Source organism: Phoxinus phoxinus (assembly GCF_949152265.1).
Source record: "Phoxinus phoxinus genome assembly, chromosome: 21".
NCBI lineage: Eukaryota > Metazoa > Chordata > Actinopteri > Cypriniformes > Leuciscidae > Phoxinus > Phoxinus phoxinus.
The window spans coordinates 16356823-16384567 of record NC_136896.1 but is presented as its reverse complement, the minus strand read 5'-3'; the positions used below and the strand labels follow the sequence as shown (position 1 = coordinate 16384567).

Below are 27745 nucleotides of genomic sequence, written 5' to 3'. Positions count from 1 at the left end.
TTGGTAGGTAACTGTGTAATAATTGGGATAATGTAAAATCAGTCAGTAATGCAAAAAAAAAAAAAAAAAAAAAAAAAAAAAAGGTAAACATTAATATGACTCTAAACCAATGGTTATCAACCAAGAGGCTATAAATCTATTTTTCCCCTTTATTTGAAAAACCAAGGTTACCACTGGCTTGGATATATAATGAAGTCTCATATTAAAAGTAATTTCTAGAGTCACGTGAAACAACTGTATAACTTGGATATTTTTTTATAAAGAATATAAAGCTTGAGAATCATTGGTCTAAAGTAAATTATTTAACAAGGACCAGGCTAGTTCATCTATTCTAAACAGGTTGTAAATAAAACAGTGACCCTTACAAACCTGAAATATTATAGTACAAAAGAGTGAATACTATTAAACAGAATTGACAATATAAAGGAAAATTCACACAACTGACAACAAAATTAAATTCAACCTTTATTAATTGTCTTGTTCTTTTTTTTAAATTAATTTTCTTTTGTAAAATCAGAAACAAAAAAACCTGAACACGAGTGATAAAGCCCGCCTTAATTTATAATGGTACACAACAACAAAAATAAACAACTGGTAACTTTTGAGTGTTCCTAAAACACCCATCCAGCTCAGCTTGGTACAATAAGGTTTGGCATGTTTCATGTTTCAGTATGAATGCCTTCAGTTGGTTGCATCTTCTAAAAAAATCTTTTTCTTTATTATAATTATTGCAATTCAGACAATATATAAAACAAAAAAAGGCTGCTAAAACCACAACTTAAGAAATATTCATTAGTGCCAATGTTCTTGAACTTGCTGTCTACACTCTCTCTTCACACACACACACAGCCACACCTGCATACATATCATGCACACATAGACATCAAACACCTGAAATAAGCTGTCACTCATACATTTACTCACCTCCCTAAATCCAGCACTGATCTTTGTAAATGCACCACGCTTGTTAATCTCTGGCTGCCACACATTCATCAATGCCTTGCAAACACTCTGAACGTCACCACCTTTACCTGGGACTTCACTCATGCGCAAACAGGCAGAAAGGGCACCTTGTACAGCTAAGTAACATCCAAGTGATCGTCATTATGACAACATACTCGATTAAGAAGGAAAAAAAACGAGGTCAGCGTTTGGGAAAAAAACATTTCTGGATTTCACCATCATTTAAAAGAAAACAAAAGACAACGAGACACAGTTTGTCAGACATCAGAACAGTGTTTGAGTAATTTGAGTTTGCATGACAATGGGAGCCGAAACAACGTGAGAGTTCAACAAACATTGTATGATGCATATTTTTGTCCTTTTTTTGTCTGGTTTCTCCTTTACAGTGCACGCCTGAGTGAGAGCGTCTCAGTATGCGAGTGTGATCTTTATGACCTCAAGGTTTAGGATTCATCCAGTTGAGTCAGTATTTAAGTCCAACTGTTTGCATGTCCTGTTCAAGTCTTGCATGAAGTCTTCATTTAAGGGTAAGGAGAAATGGGATGTGTTGGTGTGTGTGCGTGCGTGCGTGTGTATCTATCTGTACTGCTTTTCTTTCACACACTGCTCCTCCACGTTTCCGTGTTGCGGCGATCGCATTATGGGGAGCTCGGAAACACTGCTCAGGTAAAAACGACAGAGTTTACATTTGTAACCAGTGTCATCTATATAATTTTGTCTTAATGCATTTTGCTAGGTTTCGTAATGCAGTCGGCCTGCCTCTCAGCACTTAAGTGTTTATCTGCATCTGCTGTTTGAGTGCTTACCTTTCAATCTCGTCTACATAAGTGTTACGAATGTATACTAAATACTTGGATGTGTATGCAATATGCACCCTTCCGAGTGACAGAAGGCATGTGCGCGAATTGCCTGTATTCTGATTAATGTTCCTATATTCCTGCGTCTGTTTGTGATAATATAGGAGGATAACTGATATTTATATATCTGTTTTGTGTGCGCGCGTGTGTTGCTGCATCAGTCAGATAGAGTCTGCACCTCCACCCAGCAGGTCTCCAGGCAACAACGCTGCAGGGCTGCTCATCTGGTGCCGATCTTCCATGGCTGGAGACCCCCATAGACTGCTGCTTGTGTACCCTGGAGTCATGCCGCCCCACAACCCTACCCTGCCGGGATCAACACCCCCTGTGTTGCTGCCCACACTGCCCCCACCACCATTGCTGCTCCACTGGGCAAAAATGCCCAGGCCTGCTCCCTGGGCAGAGGATTGGTCAGCGGAGTTGCCTGTGCCATCCAAACTCTGCCAGGTAGTGCCAGAAGGCCCAGTTCCGCCACTGTTGTTGTTTCCTCCTGCTGACATGCTTCCCACTCCGGCCCGTTCTCGCTCGCCACCCCCAGCACTGATTGTACCCACAGCCCCGGCCCCCGATGATCCAGTCACGCCCGCCGGCCCGGAGACGGCCCCACCACCGGCTCCGCCACCTCCGCTGCCACTTCCACCAGACCCTGCCTGGGAATGTGCAAAATAACGAGCAACCTCCTCCTCACTCACGAACTCGGCCAGGATTGTGGTGTTGCCCAAAACACACCTAGGGTGAAAATTTTACAGATTACAGATAGGAAGAAATCTCCATTGTACGGAAGCCCATTTCTGCCACACCGTAAAACAAAATATATTGAAATCGGACATTTCAACTGTTTGTCAATTGTGACCATACATACTAGAGCCCGACCGATATGGATTTTTGGGGGCAGATACCAATATTAGGGAGTAAAAAAAGCCCAATATCGATATATCGGCCGATATTATTTATGTGTATATTATAGGGCTGTGCGATATTGCAGAAAAATGCGATATGTGATAACTCCTTAAATAATGCGATATTCGATATGCGATACGATAATGCTTAAAGTGTGCAAAATAAACTTAAATTATCTTTAAAATATATTTAAAATGAAATAACCTACATGTTTCACAATCTTCTTATGACAAGAAAACATCCTTATAACTTCTGAAAGTGAACATCAGTGTTTTACTGTAGCATAAGAAGTGTTATTTTAACATCAGTGTAAACCACAGGGTTTCAGGTTATCCTACATTAGGATTATTTAATAAAAGATACTGAATCATAAAATATGAAAATAAAACATTGCTTACTTTTCACTGTATGAATTAAATATATCCTGATACTTATTAAAGCTAAAAAACTTTGTCTTTTGTTCATGACCCCATTTATTGCAAGCTGTTGCGATATGCATATTGCGATATATACATTTGCGATATTTCGATAAATTGCGCAGCCCTAGTATATTATAATACAGAACCAGTCAATTCTATTTACCTTTTGACTGGTACTGTATATAGAATACAGTATACATAAACCGAATATATAAACACATTTTTTGCAAAGATCACTCAAATGTGGTGATCAAACACTTGTGTGACATATGTAATGGTGGAAGGGTGAACGATAGAATGATTATTGCATGTTCTATTCTAAATACTGTTGCATAATCTTCACTAATGACTTTGTCTTTTTATTTAGTCATGTTATATAAAACATAACTTGTATCAATAAATATATCAAAAGTGCAACTGGCAAAACCTTGTTATCTTCTATTATTAGTCTTAATTCCTATAGTCTCTACCAGTGAAGGAAGAAAGTATTCAGATCTTTTACTGAAGTAAAAGTAATAATACCATAATGAAAACATGTTTAATTACATAAGTACAGTACTTTTACTTAAATACAATTTTAAATAAGTAATCAGTAAAAATTACAAAAACTACTCATAATGCAAAATGGCCCTATAGTGTTATAATTATATAAATTATTGGAATAATGCTTGATGTTGTAATGTGGTGTAATAGGCAGAATGAGCTTTAACACTGTGTCTACACCGGACACGGCCGTTGTTGCTCGCGTCGCAACAGCTGTTTACCCTGGATGCGGCAAAGCGCCCGTTTACAAAGCAGAACGAGGCATCAGTTTACTGTCGGAGATCACAATTGTGATATTATATCTCACAAAAAAACTTGTATGCAACTGCACCTTTGTTTCTGGTAAATGTGCCTTAATTATTTTGTGACATTATATCTCTCATTGTAACTTTCTTGCAATTAGTTTTTCATAATTGCGATCTTATCTCACAATATGACTTATTTTAAACGCTCACAAAAATACCTTTTTATCTTTTACTCTGAGGTGGGAACAGGTTTTCATAACTAAATGTTATTTAGAGCTAAAATGTGAAAAATTCAAATTCTATGGGGAAAAAAATATTATTATTATTTACTATTATCACCATTATATTGATGGATCTGGGTCAGGATGTGGTTTTTTAGACACTTACATGTGAAGTGCGCTCTGGGCTTTGGCTGCTTCTTGGCGAGTACTGTAGCGAATCAGAGCACTACCTTGGGTCAAACCAAGGTGAAAGGTCAAAAGCGGCCCATGCTGCATACAGATAGTCCGCAAAGTGGAGCCATCAATCTGCAGAGAACAAATTATACAATTCACTGCATTAAAATTTGATAAATCAATGAAAAACAACAGAAAATTTGTCTATTTCTAAAAACAAAATTCCATCATAATGCATAACATGGATACCTGAGGGGTAAGATTACTCAACACCAGCCAGCAGCTCCCCTTAGAGGCTCCTCCATCACTCCACGCAGATCCTACATAGATTGAGAGACCATTTATGATCTGGTCATTTAATAAAAGTTAAAGCAGGTTGAATTTACTTGAGTGAATGTCTAAATAGTGCTTTAATTAATACTTGTGATTTTCATTAATGTTTTTCAGTTCCTAAGGTGTGGTATTACCAGGCCCAAATCTGTTTTCGTGGCTGCCTCCAGAGCCACCCCAGCCTCTACCAAATCGTGGGCCTCCTCCCGTCCAGGGAGAAACGGAGGGCTGCTTCTGATGGGACAGTCCAGGAGGTGGGCGTGGCAGATGAGAGCTGTTGCGATTGGTCTTCCAAGGCTTGTTGTGCCCTATGGGCTCAGGTGGCCAGCTGGGCTTGTAGTCTGTGTACTTAGCTGTGAGAGCAGAAAATAAAGCACAACATATTCAGAGAGTTGAAACTAGAAAGAAAAAACAAAATAATGGAATTCAGTACAGAGCTAAACAAATGGCGCTTTTCTACTGCATGGTACGGCTCACTTTTGGGGGGGTTTCCGCAGTGTACAGTACCTACCGTAGTACTTTTTGTTGTTGTACCACGCAGTGGAAATGCGCCAAAATTAGGTTGTATGGGGCTTCTCTGAAAGCAAATCAAATAAAAAGTGACATCTAGTGAAAAGAGTGCTTGGTTTTACCTGGGTTGTGTGCATTGTTGAGGGGGCTCTCTGAGGCACTGTAGGGCCAGGCACCAGGTGAAGGCAGCAAGGTGTTGAGGGAGGGATTTGATTCTATGCCAAAAAAAAGCAAAATGCAAAATACAAGAGTTGTTTGTTAGTATTTACATGAATATGTAAATAACTTCTAAAATTCTAAGCTTAGAGCTCTATGTATGTCTCTGTTCTAGGAACTACCCTTGAAAGAAGAAATCAACGTTATCATAAACTACCAGTCAAAGGTTTAGACCCTCTTGAGAGAAAGAACAATTCTTATGATCTGAGAAAACCATTTGAAATAAATTACTAAGCTTCAAAGTAATTACTCACCTTGATGTCACTACAAACCCGTAAGACTTGGTTTCATCTTTAGAACACAAATGAAGATGAAATCTGAGAGATTTCTGTTCCTCAATTGACAGTCTACGCAACTACAACTTCGATGCTTCAATAAGTTCGTAATACGAATCCATATGAATTGAGTGGTTTAGTTCAAATTTTCTGAAGAGACACTAGAGCCATTTGTAATTTTATTGTGTCTGGCTTCCAGAGTCACTCACTTTCAGCTATTTACAGCTGTACAAAACAGCTTGTTATGCTGCTTGATTTTGCAACATTGTATTTCATAACATTTGCGATGCACTAGTTTATGATCGAATCAGTAAAAAGAATGCATGAGCATGTTCTTTCCAGAGAGAAATCGCAGATCATAAGCAAACTTAAGACGCTGCAAAGACATTACATGTCACATTCTGATGTCACGGGTCTATACCAGGGTTATAATCGTTAACGAAAACGAACGAAAAAACGAAAACTAGATGGGAAAAAACATTGTCGTTAACTGAAATAAAAATAAAAACGAGGCAAAACAAAAAAACGATAACTAAATAAAACTGTAATGTGTGGTTGACAAAACTAACTAAAATAAAATTATAGAGTAAATGTCCTTAGTTTTCGTCTTTGTCAATGTCTTTCCTTCGACGCTATTTAAAAACACGCAGAGAATTCGCTCAGCTGTGTTTCCTTTCCCTGCTCTCCCTCCATCTCTCTGTCACTCGCATGCATGCGCGCGACACACACACACACACAGTCACACACCCCTCCCCTCCTCTCAAGTCTCCAGAGAACGTCTCCATGTGAACGTGTTCGACGCGACGTTGAAGCAAGTTCGCAAAAGGTTGGTATCTCATGAACACCTTTACACAATCACTTACACAATCACACACATAAAAAGTGGTATACAAATATTTTATATTCTCTGAATATAATGTTCATATGAGAAGCAATTGGGCCTTCTTTAAAAAGTTAACTAGTCGCAAGTTTGAGGTAACTTAAAATGCACTTGTGTTGTCGTTGTCAAAACACTAACGTTATAAGCTGCAGGGCTGGAATGGTAATCTGGCATTCCGGGCAAATGCCCGATGGACCGACGTACCTTTTGATTCGATACATCTCGGGATTTAATACTTTATTTCTTTTCTTTTTCAACGGCCTTCTGATCTACATTGGCTGCCCATTTGTCCCATCCTTTTTAAGTTTGTATTTTGTTTTATTACATGGCTTGGTTGAATTCCAATGTAGAATGCGGTCTGTTATTTCTTGATAACAGACCGTTGCCATGAAAAACAGAGCGTTGCTATATGGACTCACAGAATTCTAACCGTAGACGGAGCACACTATTTTCTTTGGCGGAAGCTTAGCGGAAGCAATACAATCGTCAAAAAAAGACTAAAACTAATACTAAAACTAATTAAAACTAAACTAAAACTAAGCATTTTCAAAAAATAAAAAATAAACTAAACTAGTAAACTCACGTTAGAAACTAATTAAAACTAAACTGAATTTGAAAACACAAAGTTAAAACGAAATAAAAATAAAAACTAATGAATAATGCAAAACTATAATAACCCTGGTCTATACAAGATGTGTGAATGCACGCACAGATTCCAGAAAATCATTGGCAATGTAAATTAACCAAAATCAAACGATCCTGGGACAAATCCAAGGATACATTATCAGTGTATTTTCCGAAAAGTGTAAATTGCGTAGACTGTCAATGGAGGGGCAGAAAGCTCTCAGAATTCTTCAAAAATATCTTAATTTGTGTTCTGAAGATGAATGAAAGTCTTACTGGTTTGGAACGACACGGGTGAGTCATTAATGACAGAATTTTCATTTTTGGGTGTACTATCCCTTTAAATTCTTGAAATCAGTTTTGTAGACAACGTACCTGTGTTGTCTCTTAGCAATTGGTGCTCAGTGTCATTGAGGCTTGACATCGATGAGGCCAGCATACTTCCAGGTGTCATGTAGGGATCAGATTCAGGGTCCACACTCTGAATTCCTTTCCAAGGCACTCCTGGTTGGAACTCTGAAGCGAAAAGCACATTTAAATTCATTATGGATGTATTCACAAGTAATGAAGATTAAAATGTTGTTGTTTTTTAATGTTTAGATGTGAATCATTGTTTACCTGGAGGCCAGCTAGATGTGCCAGTCTTGGTGCCCATCTTGTTTCCAGGACTTCTGTGCCAGTGATCTGATGGCCCTTGAGGAGGCACACCTAAACCCTCACCTCCCAGCATCTCATACTGGGAATATGGGGAACCACCTCTCATTTTGAGAGGAGCAGCAATAGGACCTATATATCGGAAGAAAACAAGTACTTACAGTCAAACTTGTATCAGACTTTGTAAATAAACTCCTTTGTATAACTAAACTTTGTAGGTGTCGCAAAAAAAGTAATGCACCATTTTTATGGAGAGTGCTATCAGGAGGTGAGGGGGATGGGGAATGACCTTCCATCATCCACTTGAAACGAGACTGCTGCCCCCCACTGTCTTTAACCATGGGACCCAATTCCAGACCGGAGAGGTTCACTCCAGGCACAAACCCTTCAAGACACAGAATGGGACAGAAACAGGCATATTACAAAAAAAACAACAACATCAAGTTCCCACATGCATTGACACCAATATACCGTATATGGTAGATCAATGTATCGCTCAATATATCGCTAAGGATGATATATCTGCTGATATTTAGCATTTAGCAAGTGTCTGAAGACCATATTGGAAAAATGGATATGAAAACGACATGAAAAATCCATATCGGATCTCACCGGAATAAGTTCCTTGTGTTTTCTGATGCAGGTCTGCAACAGATCCTGCCAAGCCAGGGTGTGAGATGGGATCCGACATTGGCATCTTTGGGCCACTCCCACCAAGGTGAGAAGGAGAAAGTTTGGAGCCACCCCCTGTACCTCCCAAATGTTGTTGCTGCTGCTGCTGTCTCTGCTGCTGAAGAACAGCCATGATTCTGGCAAGCTGGAGAGGGAAAAAACTGATTCAACAACAGCAGCAATTCTTAGGCAACTGTCCACAACTGTGGAGGGTTAAACACCAATCCTCATTTCATTTTCACATTACAAGAAAGGGTGACAACAAACAGCATCTTGCTATTTGTTCTGCTATGCTGTTTGACTTCAAACTACAGTATCACCTTGTGTCACAAATTCACACAAATATTGAGTCTTATAAATATTGAGTTTATATGGAAGCAAAAGGCTGTTTGCTTCTTTTAAAAAAAAGTTACTTGAATAAGAAATATAACAGTATACAAGCTGAAATGAGTCCAAAAATGCACAAATCGACATTATAACTGTAATATAACGGTCAATAAAAATTCAAATAAATGACAGATATACAGTTTCATGTAGCTAGCATAGAGTTACTATCTAATGCCCCTCTAAATAAACTATAATTTATCAATAAGGCATTTGCATAAAGACTATTACTTTTTGTATTGTGATTTTGTCTATTGATTACTAATATATTTCATAGATTTGTTTTGGCATTAATAGTACTGCCTTAGAAACAATTCAGAGTTCGAGGAGTAGAGTATAACATCCCGGGTTGTCTTTAGCAATTGTTCTAGCAATTAAGGCAATTACTCTTCATGTGAACGGACCCAATTAAGTTCTACTATCTTTTGGCAGTAACTAGTCTCTTGGATACGGTCCTGTTTGCAAAAAAAAGAGAGAAAAAAAAGAGGTGAAGACCATACCTGTTGGGGGTCTGCTTGTTGACGTACGTTTGGGGGGAACTTGCGCTGGTTCTGCAGCAGCTGCTGCTGCTGTTGTTGCTGCGGTTGCTGTTGCAGAAGCAGTTGACAGGCCTGCAAGAAATCACAAGTCAAAACTTCAAAAGAAAAAACAAACAGAACTCTAGGGAGTGTATTGTGAGTCTGGCCTGCTAGATGAAGTACTGTGCATGCAACAGGAATTACCCACCAGCTGGAACTGAATATGAGGTGGATAGATGCTGCTGAGCATGGCAATGTGCTGTGGGGAAAGCTGTGGAGTAAAGAGGCCTCCTCCAACTCCTCCAACACCTCCAACACCTCCACTGGGAGGAGGCATCTGTTTTAGCACAGAGCCTGGCACCTGCAGCAAAAATTAGTTAGTTCTATAACAAGGATCACTTTTGACTTGCATTCCAGCCAGCTGCATTGCTTTAGTTGACAGTTTATCTTAAAAAACTGTGAAATCCTATTGTGCATAATCAGTGCACAGTACTTTTGAGAAAAAAAAAAAAAATGTAAACCTAAACAAAATGTCCACCACTATATTGACCTGTCTGTCAACATAACAGTTTTGTAAACTACTGAAGTAATATTAAATAATAGATACAGTATTATCAAGTACCTGAGGTGACAGGAACTGATGAGGCACTTGCGCTCGTACTGATGGGTTGATGGGCGGCACCCCTGGTTGGTGCCTGGACTGTGCCATCCCTCCACCGCTACTAAACAACTGACCACTCGCCTAAGGAAAAAGATTAATGGAAAACAGTTAATCAAAGTGACCACAAAGATTCAGATTAAAGAGGTCAATAAGAAATAAAGGGCTAACGAAACACTATTTACAGAAACATAAGGAAATGCAAATACCTTGTCATAGTAAGGCCCAGGTTCACAAGCCCCCACCTCTTTGGAACCAGGTGAACGGAAGACTGCTCCTACTCCCCCTCCACGTCCTCCTTTACGCATCTCTCCATTGTACTCATTCAAGCCTATACCACGCTTCTCTCCTTCCATCTTTTTGTCCTGTGGAGGACCAGGGGCCAGATCCAAGGAATGACCACTGGGGTCCTCTCCCTAATAACAAATATCCACATTGGTGAACCTCATAAACCAAACTTAAGAACCTAAAACTATATTATCTAAAAACAATTTTTTTTTTCATAATTTCTCACCAGAACCCCCATGTTTGAAAACTGTCTTGTCATTGGGTTCATCCAAGAGTCTCCTGCCCCCTTCATGGAGCCCTGAAGAAAATTAGATGGAACACTCAGTAACTAGTAAGCATAAGCAACTTTAATTGCAGATCTGCATGAATATTGAACCTAGCCTGACAACTGACATACCTTGTTGCCCTTCTTTGCTCCCCAGCCTCCAGAGTTGTAGGAGGAGCTGCTGCCTTGGGAACCTGCACTGTTCCATACACCACCACTCTCATCCTCCTCCTCCCAGCTAGAGTGACGTGAAGCACTGACTGAGCCCTCTCCTTCACCCCAACCTTCTTGCATAGACTTTGAACCTGTAAAATAAAACGTCTCTTTAAAAATTTCAGAAGTATGCATACATTCAGGATCAGTTTTAATTCAAAACACTTTCATTTATTCAAAACACCATCATCACTAGGACAAAAATGATCCACTCACCAGACTTCACTGGATTGGGGGAGGGATCCCCCCAACCTGATGCCTTGCCGGTGTCATCAGGGTCGCCCCAAGCAGTGGGCACATTAGTAGGTTTTCCCCACGCTGCAGTACCATTGTCCACACATGGACTGGAAGGAGAGCCATTACCTCCCCATCCAGAAGAAGCTAAAAGATAAACAAAGGAAATGCTTTAATAAATACAGTTCTATGGTATGCTACAAAAAAAGCGAAACAATAGGGGCTTTCGCACCAGGTAGTTCAAGGAACTTAGTTCTAGGAACTAGCCACGAGGGTGGTTCCCTGAGAACTGAACGTTTTCCTGGTTACGTTTGCACCACCAGTAGGAACTCTGAAGTGACGTAAGCCACGCTTGTTAATGTGACTTTTATTTTGACGGCACAGAGGACCTTTATTTGAATGGGGCTGAGAACGACAGAAGCTGATCACATAGTGCTGATCATATTCTCCGTGTTCATTAGTTTACGATCTGTCTAACAGTCCTGTCTATTACATTATTAGAACTATTATACATAGAAAGGACACAGTAATGAAAATGAATTAGCATATGCCGTGTGGTTAATGTCCAGTGTTGCTAGCTGAGCAGAAATACATCGCGTTTCGCTTGGTGCCCTCAAAGTTGCGTTGGATTTTCTCCTTAAGGTAAAGGTTAAGAGGCCCATCTATCACTGTTTTCCATGTTCGTAGAGTTAGTTTGTGGAGTAAATATATAGGCTATAATCTGCGTGTTTACACAGCTTTAAAAAAAATGTCAGGTGCTGGTGTTTCGCGTGCGTTCGGCCAATCAGAGTACATTAATGTAACTGGTAGTTCCTATAGTGCTGGTTTAGACCCTACTCTGAAGTAGGAGCTAAATTAGTTCCTCCAAAAGGAGTTCCTAGAGCGTTCTAGTTCCTGCGGTGCGAACACGCTAAAATCTGGGTACTTCCACCTCTAGTTCTAGGAACCATGAAAAGGTTCCTCCGGTGCGAAAGCCCCTTAAGTTCAAATCTAATGTCACTCTTTTCGTTCTTCAAAATATCAACCTAAATGACTGTCCAATTTTCACCTTTACTACACTGAATATCCATTTCATACCAAAGGAACTCTACCCTTTAGGTATAACTGCAATTAAAAATGCAGCTTTTTGATGTTTCATAAAGGGTTTAAAAAAAGCACTGAAAAAGCCTAAGTGACTTACCTATTCCAGGCCCCTTGCTTGTTGACTGTGCAAGGTTCATATCCCTATTGCCGAGGCTTGCTGGAATTCTTGCAGGTGGCTGCTGTTGCAGGGTTGGGGGCCCCTGCTGAGGGGGCACTGATTGTGCCTGGCCAGATGGGGCATTGTTCTTATCCCACAAGTTGACACTTTTGTGGTTGTAGTTGACGGGGTCACCCCAAGCAGATGTTCCATCATCAATCTCCATTTTCCTGCTGATAGACTGTGGAGAAGGCTCCTCCCAACCGCTGGGCTCTGAAGTGTCTCCAGGGCCACTGGAAAGTTGGGGTATAGGTCCTGAAGTCCACCCTGAACTTTGGCTCTGGGCTGAAGGACCTGCCGGTCTTCCCCAGCTTCCTTGCATGGCCCCCGTTTCTACCGACTGACACTGCTGAGGCTGTGATTGTTGTTGCTGCTGCTGCTGTGCCGGGCCTTTCTGCGAGGCCAATTGGCTGTTTGGCATCTGTGACGGGTGCATCTTCCCACCCCAGCCTTGGTGAGATTTTCCACCCTTGTCTCCACCATCCCCTGTACCTCTAGCTCCCCACGTCCCTCTAGAAGCTCCCTCATCCCAATTACCCCATGTACCCACTTCTGAGTCCCCACTAGTACCTCCACCACCCTTCCCATCCCCCCAACCCCCACTGCATGTTTTGGGCTCATTATCTCCCCAGTCATTGCTGCCTCCTGGGCCCCAATTGCCTGCATCCACCCGTCCCATTTCTTTCCATCCACCTGTTCTTTTCTCCTCCTGACTGTCTCCCCAGCCACTTCCTCCAGTTGATGGAGTACCCTGTGTTTGGATATCTCCCCAACCGCCTGATGAGCTCCCTGCTCTACGTTCTCGCCACTCATGTCCCTCACTGTCCCAACCTTTCCCTGGGCCTTCTGATGAAGCAGTCCCTCCCCAACCCCCGGATGGCTTGCCCTGCCCACCAGTTGAACTACCTCCTCCACCTCCAGATTGTGAGACGCCAGGGTTTTGGATATTCACACCCGAGGGTGGAGGGCCTCTGGCATGTAAAGAAGAGCTGCTGTTGCTACTACTGTTGTCCCAACCTTCACGGGAAATAGCGGATGGTCTGAGGATGGAGTTTGAGTTCAAGTTGGCATTCAGAGTTGCACCTTGGAGCAGAGGGGAGGACGATGGATCAGTAGTTGTGGAGCCAGTAGAACCAGAGTACGGTTGGGCGTGGGCAGGTGCACTCATTGTAGATGAGGAGTTTGCCCCACCTGGTGCTGCTGCTTTAATACCTTTTTCCAAATTCCATGCCACATTCTGACGGATTTGCGTCTGACCCCAACCAGAGTTGGACAGCACTCTGGGGTCCAGGTCAGACCGGCTAAGCAGATTCTGTAAGGCCACTTCAGGGTTGGGAGGCTGATGAGTGCGGTGGTGGCCATGGCGCTGATTGCCACTTTTGGAGTTTCCTCCACCACTGGAGGATGAGGTACCTCCCCCACCTTTGCTAACCTGGCCTCCCCACTCACTTGAGTCCCCTGCTCCTACATCCCCAACTTCTTTCTGATTGTCCCAAGCTCTTGTCATAGTTGAAGGTGTGGAGGTAGAAGTCGTCTGGTTGCCGACACTACCACCGCTGCTGCTGCTGTTACTGCTTGAGCCATTTTTTCCATCTGGATTGCGGACACCCCCAACCCCACTGGACGCCCCCCATTCCCCAAGCAACATATGGTCCCCACCCCACGCTCCCTGAGATCCCCCGGGGGTCTGACCACCACTTCCTTTTCCCCACGCACTTGCCCCTGTCAAATCTCCTCGATCGTCCTGGCTGGCAAAACCCCACGCCTTCCCGCCTTCGGCAGACACAGAGCTCCCCCCTGCTCCATCCTCCCAAGATTCAGTCCTTGAGGCACCCGTTTTGGAGTTTGAGGGGAAAGGCTGAGCTCTCCACAATGATGAGCTGGTGGAGGAGGAAGAGGAAGCTGAACCATCCCCTCCACCTGTGCTTCCACAGTCCATATCAGCCCCCTCTGCCACCCCTGTGTTTTTTGGTCCTGCTCCTGGTTCCAGTGCTGCACCACCCCACTCTCCACTGGATGGCTCTCTGTCTCTGGATTGCATTTGGTGAAGTTGGTGCTGATGAGAGGCTTGATTCACAGAAAGAGAGTTGCTGGCAGACAAAGATGAGCTTTGGAGGGAAGAGGAGCCCCCCTCTGTTGTAACTGTCCCAGCCCCGTCCTGTACCAGGGCTGGCCAAGCAGAGGGATTGGCATTAGGGGTAAAATTGGCACCTGGAATCCCACAGCTGACACCAAAGGAGCTATCGGAGCTCCCTGGGAGAGGGACAGCTTTGGATATGGGGGGCAATGAGCCTACTGCTACTGCATTCCCCCCTATGAGTTCATGGGAGGATGAAGCCCAAACACTACCAGACTGCATACATTCATTGGGTGAACCAGAGGATGTGGGTGGGGAGGGGCTGCCGGAATTTACTCCTTTCCTCCCGTTCCCTCCTCCCACAACTTTCGCTTGCTGCTGGATATGCCTCTCACCCCATGAGGCGCTGCAATTCAAAAACCCACTACTGTCTGCACCTCCGGTACCTGCTGTATCCCCCGCCTTTGACCCATCCCCAGCAGCAATACTAGGCCATTCCTCCAGGTCTGACCGGTCCACTATCACCTTTTCCCTGCCCTGAGAGAGGGGTTGGCTGCCAGAGCTGGTCCCCCACATGGAATTTGCATAATTTGAAGAAGCAGCGATTGATGAGGAGGATGACGTATGGGGCAGTGAGAGAGCAGCTGGACCCAAAGGGCCCTGGCTTGGATCTGTAAACAAAACACAAAACTCTTTATGAACCTGCCAGACTCTTTTCTATATGTAAATAAACCAAACCAATATTATACAAACAGGGATAGTTCACCCCAAAAAATCATCAATCACTCACCCATGTGATTCCAAACCTGCATGACTTCTGTGAAACACAAAAGAAGATATTTTGAAGAACTGCATTTTCATGAATTTTAATTTTTGGGTGAACTATCCCTTTATAGATGTTAGTCATTTTGATAAACAAAATCCTCTCTCAAAGATATATAAGCAATTCAGATCACACAAAATTATTTGCAGGCAGAGTGTTTTTGATTAGCTACAAAAAAAAGTGCAGACCACTCCCCCTGACTATTTTGTGTAATTTAAACAGCCTAGGTTAGTCTACCGACATCTCAGGTAGCAGGGATATTTTATGCATAGTTCTTAGAGCACCTTTAACATATATCCTCTGTGCTGCTGCATAAAATAAGTTAGCTTTTAGAAGAAAAGAAGGCTAGATATCATGAAGTACATTTACATGCACAAGTATATAATTCAGGTATAAAGTTTCACTATCTCTGTTATTAAAATGATTCAATTGATGATTCTTACCTGAGGCCGAAGCCACTGTTTCATTGGGGCTGTCTCCCCCGCTGTTGCCTCCCCCCAGCAGCATGGAGGACAGTGGTGGCTGGCCCCTCTTCAGTAGCACTTTCTGGTTTTCCGGCTGGGAACGGAATCGAGGGGGCACTTCACGGGGCATGTAGCGCTGGAAATTCTGTGTGCCGGGGGAGGGCTGTCCGTTGGCCACCGCCGGCCGCTTAGCATTGTTCCCACCCTGAGGGAGGGCGCCAGCAGCCGGGGTGGCAGCGGATGGGGTTGAAGAGGGGACGGGGCCAGGGCTGGGGAAAGTTGAGTTGGGGGTGGCAGGAGACTGTGCAGATGGAGGCTTGGTCAATTCTGGCACTGTGTAGTGGAAAATTTTGGAGCAAATGAGAGCAGAACTGCAGAAAAGCTACATTAAGGTAAAGGAAAGAATAAATGGATTTTACACATTAACAAGCTGACTAGTGCTGCACGATTAATCATATCGCAATGTCAAGCCTATGCGATTATATGACGCAAAATGCTACGATTTTATGAAATAAAAAAATGCATGTTTGGACATGACAACCCATTCTCTCTGAGATCTTTTTGCCCATTTTCTACACCACTAATAAAAAAAGAGCAGAAAAAAAATTCTACTTTTGTTATATGGCGATATTTTGGCTATAAGATAACCGACACTGAGCAGAGAGAGCAGGGCTGCCAACTCTCACCCATTCACAGGAGACTGACGCAATTGACACTATTCACACGCCACAGCCACACCCATTCTCATGCAGAGAAAAATCGCGAAGCAAAGAGGACACTGACAGACTAGACAAAGAAGGTTACTTTTGATATGAAACTAATTCTCAGCTCTTAGATTCTGTCAATTTTATAACGAAATTCAAACAATAGCGTTTTGGCGCTTGTAAATGTGACGTGACAGATTGTGGTCCTGAACCGAACATGTCTTAGCCTACTCTTTACTACTAGTTAATAGTAAATAAACAAATGAACAATAGGTGTGTTGAAAGATACAGTACAACTTGTTTACAACCGAAATGTTTATGCCTCATAAATAATATCGATCAATCAGTGTTTTTCAACCGCAGGAAGGTCGATAAAACTGCTGGAGAACAATGTCACATACCGCTACTACATTTACCTCAGGAAAGCCATTTGATAGAACGTTAGTTGGCTAGACAAATTATATATAGAGGAGCATTTTGCTAAATATGTGCACTATATTAAATATTTATTATAATTTTACTTACTAAAATATTGTAACGTTGTTATTATAGCCTAGTAAAAAAACACACATTATATTTAATATTGAGTTGTTATTTATAACCTTTAATAATAATACCAGCTGACAGGGTTCTTTGTAGCCATGTTTACAGCATTAGGCGAGATATTTTTTTTTCTTGAGAAAAATGAACATGTATCTACTGTTAGGCTACCTAATATTTATCCAAATGAATCGATATTGAATCAAGATCAGAATCAAATCACAAGATTCGAATTGAAATCGTGAAATTTATGTCAAGCAATAATAAAAACAGTAGCCAACAAGTCATGATTGTACCATGTTGTCACTAAAACCAAGTTTACCAAAATGTTTTGACAATCACAATACACTTAAACCAAAAATTATTCACAGACTGAGTTTATACAAAGCATATGTTACATCCTGCTTAAATGTCCCTGTTTGTCTGGACAGAATGTTCAAAATATCTTATTTTCATGAGCATACAAATGTTCTTATTTATTGTTCTATACTTCTATTTATTTTATACTATTGAGACAATTAACAAGTTTGCAGTAATGCAAAAAGTTATTATTTAATGTTGTAAAAAATATTATTTTAATTTGAAAACACTGTGCATTTAGTTGTTGTTGCTATTGAGTTGAGAAATACACATTTCAGCATTATCAGTAATCTGTGAGGGCATTTTCCTTAAGAACCAATCAAGTTGACTCATGAAACCATTTGTAGCCTATATTATATCGCACTCGCAATATTAACCACAATAATCGCAATATGACATTTTCCCCAAATCGTGCAGCCCTACAGCTGACACACTTTTTCATTTCATGTTTGTCAGCACAATGACACATTGTCTCTGTAACTTTCAGCATATCAACACACAGTACAAACAAAAAAGATTTTTAAAAAGCATTAAAAATGTTCTTTCATGCAACATATTAAGGGTTGATCTCTGTCATACATAATTTAATAACAGGTCAGGCATCTTCTTTAGATAAAATTAGGGAGGACGATCTTGGCAGACCACTCTCGGATGACACATGGGACAGTGTCAACTCTTCATCAATGTGTGCTCAGCACTCACTTATTCAGTTCAAAGTAGTACAAAAAGCTCATATGTCAAAAATTAAATTATTTCAAATGTTCCTTCTGGTACTAGTCTCTAGTGTAACATATGTCAATGTGCTGAGGGTTCACTAGTTCATATATTCAGGACAATGCCCCATTAAGGTGCTTTGGCGATCTGCATTTGACACTCTTTCAGCGGTTCTCCACACCAGTTAGATGCCTGGTGGCGTTATTTGGAGTTGCCCCAGGAAAAGTCATGGTTATTAACATCAATGTGTAAAGTAAACTCCTTGCTTTTTCTTCCTTGTTAGCATGCAGAGCAATACTAAAGTTTAAGGAGGCTGCTCCACCCACTCACGCCCAGTGGAAATAATGTCTTGTCTTTGCCTTGAAAAGATAAGGTACTCATAAGAGGATCAGAAAAACAATTCCTTGATTATTTCTAAATAACGCCCTATTATTGACTTTGTTTCTCTCTATGGATGCCAAACCAGTGTTTTTTAAATATATCTTATTTTTACATTGAATGTGTGGACCTATATACATATAGGTGCGAGTGTATGTGTGTAAGCAACTAAGCATGCAAGTATATACAACTTTTCAATTTTTAATTATTATAGAAATCATTGGTCAGCATGGATGTAATCCCACGGATTTGTTGGTGAGGGTTGGGGGATAGTTGAATCTGATTGGTTTAAAAAAAGCTTTGACAAAAAAAAAAAGCCAAAACTATAACAAAACACACTTTAAAAGACAACAGAATGTAGTTACCTTTATTTTTTTGCTCTGCAACCTGAAACAAAAGGGGGGGGAAAGTGTCACTATTGATGACAATGGATATTTAAATTCTCAAAGTACAGAACAATGTTTGCTGGCCTGATTCTTGAATTTATTCATTCATAGATTTGTGCCAAGCAGATCTTCATGACAGATACCATGATGCTGTCGAATGACAGATTCTGATTGGCTGCTGATTATTTTTCTATCACTATTTTAGCTATTGCAAAGAGCATTAAAGAGTTAGTTCACCCCAAAAAATTAATTATGTCATTAATTACTCACCCTCATGTCATTCCAAACCCGTAAGACCTTCGTTCACCTTCAGAACTCAAATTAAGATATTTTTTATGAAATCCGACAAATCCCATTGACAGCTATTTATTTAATTAAGGCACAAAAAGGTAGGAAAGACATCGTTAAAATAGTCCATGTGACTACAGTGGTTCAAGCTTTATTTTATGAAGCGACGAGAATACTTTGTGTGCCAAAAAAGCAAAATATCGACTTTATTCAGTCGTTTCTTCTCTTCTGTATCAGTCTCCAAAGCGCGTTCACGAGATCACCGCGTGGTGATGATGCAGGAGCTGGCGTTCTGACACATGACTTATAATTTATTTTTATTTTTTTCTTTGATGCAATTATGAATGTAGATAATAGTTAATAGTTGAATACATTTTGATCATCTGTATGTATATGTTGTTATGGTTCTGTTATGCAAAACATAATAAAAAATACAAGCAGAGGAAGACGCCGCCCTAAGCGGCCGCATGCATCATGGTGATCATGAACGCGCGTCGGAGACTGATACAGAAGAGAAGAAATCACTGAATAAGGTAGTTTTTTTTTTTGGCACACAAAAAGTATTCTCGTCGCTTCATAAAATTAAGGTTGAACCAATGTAGTCACATGGACTATTTTAACAATGTCTTTCTTACCTTTTTGGGCCTTAATTAAATAAATAGCTGTCAATGGAGCTCCTCTGAGCTATCGTATTTCATCAAAAATATTTTAATTTGTATTTCGAATTTGTTTGGCACGACATGAGGGTGAGTAATTAATGACAGAATTCTCATTTTGGGGGGAACTATCCCTTTAAGGTCTATTCACACCAAGGATGATAACTATTAGGGATGTGTAAAACTAGCCGACTAGTCAATTAAAAGATACTGGTGCTGCTAGTTGACTTGGAAATACTAGTCGTTTACTTTTTTTTTTTTGCGCATTTAATGTTTTGCTTTAGATTTTTACAACGACTATGTTTAAATTACCGTTACATCTTAAAATTAATATATTATTTTGAAAAGTGTATCTCCAGTGGAAAACAAACTAATTTCATGTCATGTCAAACTAGTATATAACAATTAAGCTAGCTTAGGTCATAGGCTTGTTATACTACTGTTATGAGGGACAATATGACATTTTATATTGGATTAAAGGAGAGACATTATGAATGAAACTTAGGCTACTTGACACTTGAACAGTTGCAATATCAACATCCTAACCTATAGTTGGCAAGCTTTTCTTGCAATTTTGCCGCCCATCATTTTTGTTTTCTCACCACTGTCATTTTTATTGCCTGTTTTTTTTTGTTATTGAAAGGAAAGCACGCAGCACATATTTACATAATCGTCTAAACGGCGCTCTCATCAGTATGGATGTCGGGATGTTCGTTAACAGTATAGCGTTGCGAAGGTGCGTCAAACTTCTTATTATCCATAAGCAAACAATAAAAAAGACCTGCACTGCAAGTAGATCACAAAATTAATCTTTGCTAACCCTTTCTCCTCCTCCTTTGTTCTTAACTTTGATGTTTATGATGCATTTAGGCTATGTATTGAGTTCATAACTTCATTAAAACAATATTTGAACTCCATAACCTAAGACCTATTGCTTATTTCACATAAACCAGCATATCACAAGGAGCATTCTGGATACTGAGCGAGTGGAGAGGAATCTTCAGAAACTACCGAGGAAATTTTACCGCTCCGCTCACATGCTCTGGAATAAACTACCGGTAAATATTATCATCCGTTGGTGTGGACGCTACTATAGTTATCATCATCATTTTTATAGTTATCATTATTGGTGTGAATGGCCCTTTACAGCCTACCACATCAAAAGAACAATAAAAACTAAGCAAATAAACTACAGAAAAAATAGAATAAGATGACAATTTCAAATGTTTTCTGCTATTACTTTTACTGTCTCTCCCTCTGTCCCACACATAAAAAAAACTTGTTAATCCAATAACTGCTTAGTACAAGCCTACATCACTAGTTATTTGAAAAACTAGTAACGGAGGCTTGAGTGACTTTCTACACACATATGCTGAAAAATTTACCCTGGGACACTGAATTATTGAAAATTAATGCACACCTGCAGTATTAATTACCATCACAAGGTGCATTAATTTACTATAATTTAACAATCCAAAATAATTAATTCATACATAAATAACAAATACCTTCTGTGAGGTTTCCCGTTTCCTTTTATCTTCCTTTTTCCTTTTCTTGTCTTCCATGAACTGCTGTTCCCTTTCCTGATGCTCCTTTCTACAAACGATATGGAGCTCATTATACTGTTTAAAAGCAATATGGTTCGACTGTAAAACCTTCTCAAGGATATATAGACCTTTTCTGTCTAATCCGGAGTACGCAGTACCAAGGATCGATAAAATGTACAGTTTTTTGACGAGGATCACCTTCAACCAGTCCAGGCACTAAGAGGTGCTGCCTTGTTACCAAACCAAATGCATAACAGCCTGAGACACAACAGCGGCACCATTCACATGATCATACCATCACAAATCACTGTATACGTAACTTCAAAGGAATGTTGCTTATAGGGTCAACCTGCGTTTGCGTGTGTCATGTAATAAATCGGATGCCCATTAAAATCATACTGTGATAGTGGTAATGGGAGAAACTATTGCTGTAATCTGTCTGCGAGCCTGCAGTTGGCAGGCAGGGCAGTTTCGGACAGGCGCTCCGTTCACCCGCCCATTTCCTTCGGTGCAATATACGATAATAATACATAACATTACATTACATTCCATGCGTCAGCTATCCGAACGATTCGTGAAAAATCAACTGTTTAAACGGCAATAACTGAAATATTGCGTTAACTCTTATGCTTTAGTGGTCCTGCCAAATCCTGTTACCGAGTTAACGTTAGCTAGTCTGTTAGCAGAAGAAAATGACATCCTAGCCGTAAATCTGTTAATTTCGTTAAATTCCCCCTGAAGCCGTCGATTAATTGCATACGGATAGCAACACAAATCAAATAGGTAAGCAACCGTCAAAACAAGACATGCATAAATATGCATTTGATCAAATAAGGGGCGCAACAGCAATAGACTGTGAGTCGGGATACATTGCCCACCAAAACCATAAAGCAAACTCATATGTGTTTTCATTTAATGCAATCATTGTCCATATCAATTAGTACAGACTAAATAAAAACGAGTATGTTTTTACGACCGACCAGCAGAAAGCTAAACCTGCAAACAAGTAGATGCTAACTAGCTGGCTGGCTAATTTAACTAGCAATCGAGCTAGTGGCTAACAGATGTCGACGAGGAAAAACTGTATCACACACAAATACTTTGACGCCACTGCGGTTTTTCAAATGCATATTACTGACATTGGTAGCAAATAACATTTTATATAAGTTGTTTTTTTAAAACAAAGCACTTACCTCAGGAATTACATGCACCGCAGCTAGTCTTCTAGCTACAGCTAAAGTGCTTAAGTGCGAATTTATGGGGTTTGAGGCAACGTGAAATACAATACTCCATCAAAATCGAATAGCTAGTCATGAAAACACTCCTTCTATTGTTTTTAAATATGAAATACGATAATGTAAACGAAAGAGGCGGAATCTATGTTTAAAGCGCTGTAAAGTCAGTTGGTTGACGGTCGGCCATTTTACTGCTCGTTGTGAATGTGTGTGTCTGGACAGGTCTGACGGAAGGGGGGCAGCCGAGGGAGATTTTTGACCTTCAATATTAAAAGTCCAATAACTCTTTATTTGCCCGTTCTTATAATAAAACAATGTACTATTTATTGTGAGATCTAGCTCTTTTGGAATGGTTGTTCATTGTACGGTTACGTTACATACTGTCTCTCTTTCAACATCAGTCAAATGGCTACATCAGTCTATCAAATTTCACATTATTTAAATATAGATAATGTTTTAGTACAGGGATGTTCTTTTTTAAACATCCATTTTTATGATATACAATAAAAAAAATAAAGACAACATGTTTTTATAATTAAATAATTGACTTTTATGTTGCCATTAATACAGCTTTTATCTGAAGCTTTTTCTACCCTTCTGTTAGATATATAAAATTGTCCATAGGATAAAATAATTTGTACTTTCTTTCTTTCTTTCTTTCTTTCTTTCTTTCTTTCTTTCTTTCTTTCTTTCTTTCTTTCTTTCTTTCTTTCTTTCTTTCTTTCTTTCTTTCTTATAGAAAGCAGAATGAAACAAATATTATGTAAAATTCCATAATGTTAACTTTAACCTTCTGAAATTTAACACTGAATTTTCACATTTCACATTTTCTCTTGAGGTCCCTATAGGGGTCCCCGGATCCAACGTTGAAAGCTCCTGTCTTTGTATTATCTCCAGTGTAAAATATGATTTGAAATGTATAATGTCAGATCACAAATGACCTGCCCTAATATAAAAGTAGCCAAAATCAATTTAAATCTAGAGTATTTGAAATGTTAGAAAAAAAATCTTTCTGTATTTATTGCACTATAAATCTCTGAGGTAAATTGCACACCAATTTCTGGTTCAGGATTAATAATGTTTTCATCAGTCTAGATTTACCACATTATATTAGGTTGTTTATTATTCATAGTTTTAAGTATGTCTAATCACATGTTTTTGACTCAGAAAAATATGGCCTCACAAAGAAAAGACAAGAAGAGAAAGATTGAGGAGGTTACTGAAACAAAGGAGCTACAACATTCTGATGCAGAATTATCAGATGGGAGCAGCAGAGAAGAAGAAATGGCACAGAAAAGAAAGATAAAGGCAAAGAAAAAATACATAGGCGCTCACGTCTCAGTATCAGGTGAGCAAAGATGCTTTATTTTGAGTGCAGTGTTTGTGCTGAATCCTGAATGAATATCTATTTTACAAATATTCTTCCAAAAATGAAAACATTGTCATCATTTACTTACCCTCATGTTGCTCCAAACCTGTAGGAGTTTCTTTCTTCTGTTGAACATAAAAGAAGATATTTTGAAGATGGTCGGTAACCAGACAGGTGATGAAACCCATTGATTTCCATAGTATTTTATTTCCTACTATGGAAGTCAATGGGTGCCATCAACTGTCTGGTTACCAACATTCTTTAAAATATCTTCTCTTGTATTCAACAGAAGAAAGAAATTCATACAGGTTTGGAACAACATGAGGGTGAGGAAGTAGTTACAAAATTTTAATTTTTGTGTGAACTATCACTTTAAGGAGGAATATGGAAAGCAGTCGAATCAAGTGTGACCATGGGAGGTCATGCTTTTGCCCTTTTCTTGGGCTCCCAGCGCTCCTGGACCAGACCAGCCCTTGATCCAGCTGCTGCAGTTAAATTTCAAAAAGCCTGTGCTCAACATGGCTTCGATCCGATACACATCCTGCCACATGGATCTTATTTGATGAACTGTGGTTCCCCTAAAGAAGGTTTGTGCGCTTACTGTTCCCACTCTGGTTGTGTGCATCCACCAAATACTGATTATTTAAAGATGAAGCCACAAGGTTGGCATATTAAAAAAAACAGCTCAGCTGATTTAGTCAATATCTAGTCAATAATTAATACTTGGCTGCATATGTTTTGTATATAAGACTGAATGTCAAATGACTCTGCATGTTGTAATCCAGATGTGTTCAGTAAGAGCAAGTCTATGCTTGTGGATGAACTGAGTCGCTGCAGTGCACTGGGCCTCAGTCAGTTTAACTTTCACCCTGGAGCTTCTTTGGACTCCAGCCCTGAGAAATGCATGGAGAAAATAGCCCAAGCTATTAACCACGCACACCAGCAAACCCCTGCCGTCATTACAGGTCAACTATACAACCCTGATGATTTGTAGAAAATGTGCGACTGTGTTCATGCTTTCTGGTGAATTTAGCTGGATTATATTCTTTCTTTTCTCTCAATAGTGCTTGAAAACATGAGTGGCCAGGGCAGCACTGTAGGTGGGCAGTTCAGTGAACTGAGAAGCATAATAGACCGGGTGCGTGACAAGACACGTGCTGGGGTGTGTCTGGACACTTGCCATGCTTTTGCAGCAGGTACGGTGTGAAGTCTCATATATAGATATTACCACAAATTATTTGGAAAAAGATAAGTTTGGTACAAAGATCAAAAGTATGGCCTAACATGACAAACCTTAACTTTTTTTACTTTAAGATAGCTCTGCTGATTAAATATATAAAGTAATACTCTTCTGTTTAGGATATGACATTTCACCACCTGGAGGAGTAAAAAATATGCTTGATGAATTTGACCGTGTGGTTGGGTTGCATTATTTGAGAGCCGTTCATTTAAATGACTCTAAAGGTATGTAGCATTCATTTGGTCTTGTCAATGTAAAGTGCTTCAGGAATTATGTGTGTGTTTAGGCCAACATGGTTCCATTGTCCTAAAGTCAATGGGGGTTTGGTTAATTGCCTGAAATAAAGTCTGTGGTGAACACAAGTTCAAGAAATTGTCATGTTTTATTATGCGACATTATAAACATCAGTATTAAGTCCCCTTGAGATTTAAAGCAACACGGCGAATTTTGGGGCGTAGATAAGTCCATACATACCCTTTTCATCTCTGTGCGTGCCGTAACTCTGTCTGACGCGCCCACCGCTAGCCTAGCTTAGCACAAAGACTGGAGGTAAACGGCTCCAGCTAGCATACTGCTCCCAATAAGTGACAAAATAACGGCAACATTTTCCTATTTACGTGTTGTGATTTGTATAGTCACAGCGTGTACAAATAACAAGGTCACATGAGAAACGGCCATCTTCTAACCGTATCACTCTAAAAATTACTGGGTTGTTTCAACCCAATTTTGGATCAAATATGGACAAACCCAAACGTTGGGTTAAAAATGTAATTTAAAAATATAACCCAACAGCTGGGTTTGTCCATATTTGACCCAAAATTGGGTTGAAACAACCCAGCATTTTTTAGTGTGTACATACTGGGAACTATATTCTCAGAAGGCGAAGCACTGCTACTTCTGCGGAGTGATTAGCACAACACTCTGAGTGAACTCTCTGCTCTTCACCACGGGGCTTCTCGGGTGCTGCGAGCAAATCACTCCGCAGAAGTAGCAGTGCTTCGCCTTCTGAGAATATAGTTCCCAGTATACGGATAGAAGATGGCTGTGTTTTATGTGACCTTGTTATTTGTACAAGCTGTGACTATACAAATCACAACATGTAAATAGGAAAATGTTGCCGTTATTTTGTCACTTATTGGGAGCAGTATGCTAGCTGGAGCCGTTTACCTCCAGTCTTAGTGCTAAGCTAGGCTAGCGGTGTGTGCATCAGACAGAGTTACGGCACGCACGGAGATGAAAAGGGTATGTATGGACTTATCTAACTCTGGGGGATACGGTGAATAAGCTAAAGTCCCAAAAAGTCAGCGTGTTCCTTTAATTCATTAAAAAACGTTTTATTACAATAAAAAATAAATAAAAAACGAGAAATTCTTCGAAATTTCTAATTTTTCAATAACTACAGCAAAAACCAGTGTGATGCAAGATAATATATATTTTTTCATCAATATTTATATATAATTATTTATATTATTTTTATCATTTTATTTGAATATATCATTAGATTACATTTATACAAACAAATATGAAAATTACCAGTATGAACTCCATTGACTTCAATGGATTTAATTAAATTAATTTCAAACTTGTACTTGCATAAACTTTTACTTTATTGTGAAAAAATTATGATGATGAGCAGCTTGAATCTCATTTTCATGCTGCAATGGTTCAGCAATAAGTGTCAGCGAATTGAAATGTTTACTTTTTCTTTTCCGAACTGTCTTTCCTTTTTCAATATACACGTGCATACAAGGCTACTATTTTCTACCATAGAAAGATATGGTAAAAGTAGTATGAATAGTATACTAGTATTCACAACCAGACTTCAAAAATACATCCATCACTGCAGGACTCTATTGGTGTAATTGGTTTTGCAATGACAGTGTGACAAGTTTAGCCTATATGAATATTCCATATTATATATATTTAGTAGCATTGTTATGCAAGACTTCCCAGTGTGCAATGAAGAATTCACAAAGGGGGTTGCACATTTAAAGTGTATTTATTCTGCAAAACAGGAGTTAATCGTTTTAGTTACAGCTCTCGTGGTTATTACCATATACTGTCTATGGTTATGGTTATTACACACCATCACTCACGGGGAAGTCTGGCTCTCAAACTCACGCGAGACTTCACGGGATCTTGGTTCCATAACCCAAACCACGCAACATCGCCGCCACCTGCTGGTGCACTATGAGACTGTAACATTTGTCACTATATTTAACACTACACATTATGACATTCTTGGAGTGCAATACTCAGTCATTGCGCTACACTTACTTCTTTTGAGATTGTATAATTTGTCTTTAAAAGGAACATTAGGCAGCCATCTGGACCGCCATGAAGACATTGGACGAGGCCAAATAGGCATTACTGCTTTCCGAGAAATTGTGAATGAGCCTCGACTGGATAATATCCCTCTGATTCTAGAAACACCCGGTCGGTAAGTTTCAGGTTGGAAAAAAAAAATTTGTTGCGAATTAAATGAACCGATATCATTGACTTGCATTTTTTTTTATCTGCGTCCTCTCTAGCCCAGGCTTTGAGTATGCTGAACAGATAGAGCTCCTTTACTCGCTTTGTGAAAAAAGGTGAAGAATTGGACATCTACTGGGTTGCCAGCCTCCTTGGCACCAAAGGAAGTTATTATTGTTTAAGCATAATAAACATTACCCTGATTATGT

The 27745-nt window shown here is 39.9% G+C and overlaps 2 protein-coding genes across 4 annotated transcripts; one reads left to right on the top strand and one right to left on the bottom strand.

The window, feature by feature from the left end:
* Window positions 1-452: 452 nt before the first annotated feature.
* tnrc6ba (trinucleotide repeat containing adaptor 6Ba) lies at window positions 453-22686 on the bottom strand. 2 transcript variants are annotated; one of them, XM_079595730.1, is made up of 22 exons: window positions 22414-22686; window positions 21182-21269; window positions 18709-18730; window positions 15627-15980; window positions 15151-15177; window positions 12224-15031; window positions 11026-11190; window positions 10729-10901; window positions 10558-10629; window positions 10253-10459; window positions 10008-10127; window positions 9594-9746; window positions 9368-9478; window positions 8424-8628; window positions 8053-8196; window positions 7776-7943; window positions 7533-7673; window positions 5285-5377; window positions 4790-5005; window positions 4572-4642; window positions 4315-4454; window positions 453-2549 (listed from the first exon to the last, which is right to left on the bottom strand). In XM_079595730.1, exons 2-22 carry the CDS (start codon window positions 21236-21238, stop codon window positions 1982-1984), a joined length of 6015 nt encoding a protein of 2004 aa, XP_079451856.1. In that variant the 5' UTR covers window positions 21239-21269; window positions 22414-22686; the 3' UTR covers window positions 453-1981. The 2 variants fall into 2 exon arrangements, with proteins under 2 accessions (XP_079451856.1, XP_079451857.1); XM_079595731.1 differs by lacking the exon at window positions 15151-15177.
* Window positions 21672-27745, top strand: LOC306989769 (putative endonuclease 4). Of its 2 annotated transcripts, XM_079595749.1 has the most exons (8): window positions 21672-22003; window positions 23623-23803; window positions 24202-24411; window positions 24610-24789; window positions 24889-25020; window positions 25184-25288; window positions 27375-27504; window positions 27596-27745. In XM_079595749.1, exons 2-8 carry the CDS (start codon window positions 23629-23631, stop codon window positions 27654-27656), a joined length of 993 nt encoding a protein of 330 aa, XP_079451875.1. In that variant the 5' UTR covers window positions 21672-22003; window positions 23623-23628; the 3' UTR covers window positions 27657-27745. The 2 variants fall into 2 exon arrangements, with proteins under 2 accessions (XP_079451875.1, XP_079451876.1); XM_079595750.1 differs by lacking the exons at window positions 27375-27504; window positions 27596-27745 and adding an exon at window positions 25480-25495 and having other exon boundaries at window positions 21731-22003; window positions 25184-25306.

Coding starts and splice junctions, on each gene's coding strand:
- tnrc6ba (XM_079595730.1), bottom strand. CDS start 21,238: ATGGAAGACAAGAAAAGGAAAAAGGAAGATAAAAGGAAACGGGAAACC. Junction 7,944..8,052: donor TAGCACTCTCCATAAAAATG/GTGCATTACTTT, acceptor TCCGATATATAG/GTCCTATTGCTGCTCCTCTC. Junction 5,006..5,284: donor CAACAATGCACACAACCCAG/GTAAAACCAAGC, acceptor CTGCTCTCACAG/CTAAGTACACAGACTACAAG.
- LOC306989769 (XM_079595749.1), top strand. CDS start 23,629: ATGGCCTCACAAAGAAAAGACAAGAAGAGAAAGATTGAGGAGGTTACT. Junction 23,804..24,201: donor CGCTCACGTCTCAGTATCAG/GTGAGCAAAGAT, acceptor TATCACTTTAAG/GAGGAATATGGAAAGCAGTC. Junction 25,021..25,183: donor TTGCCATGCTTTTGCAGCAG/GTACGGTGTGAA, acceptor TCTTCTGTTTAG/GATATGACATTTCACCACCT.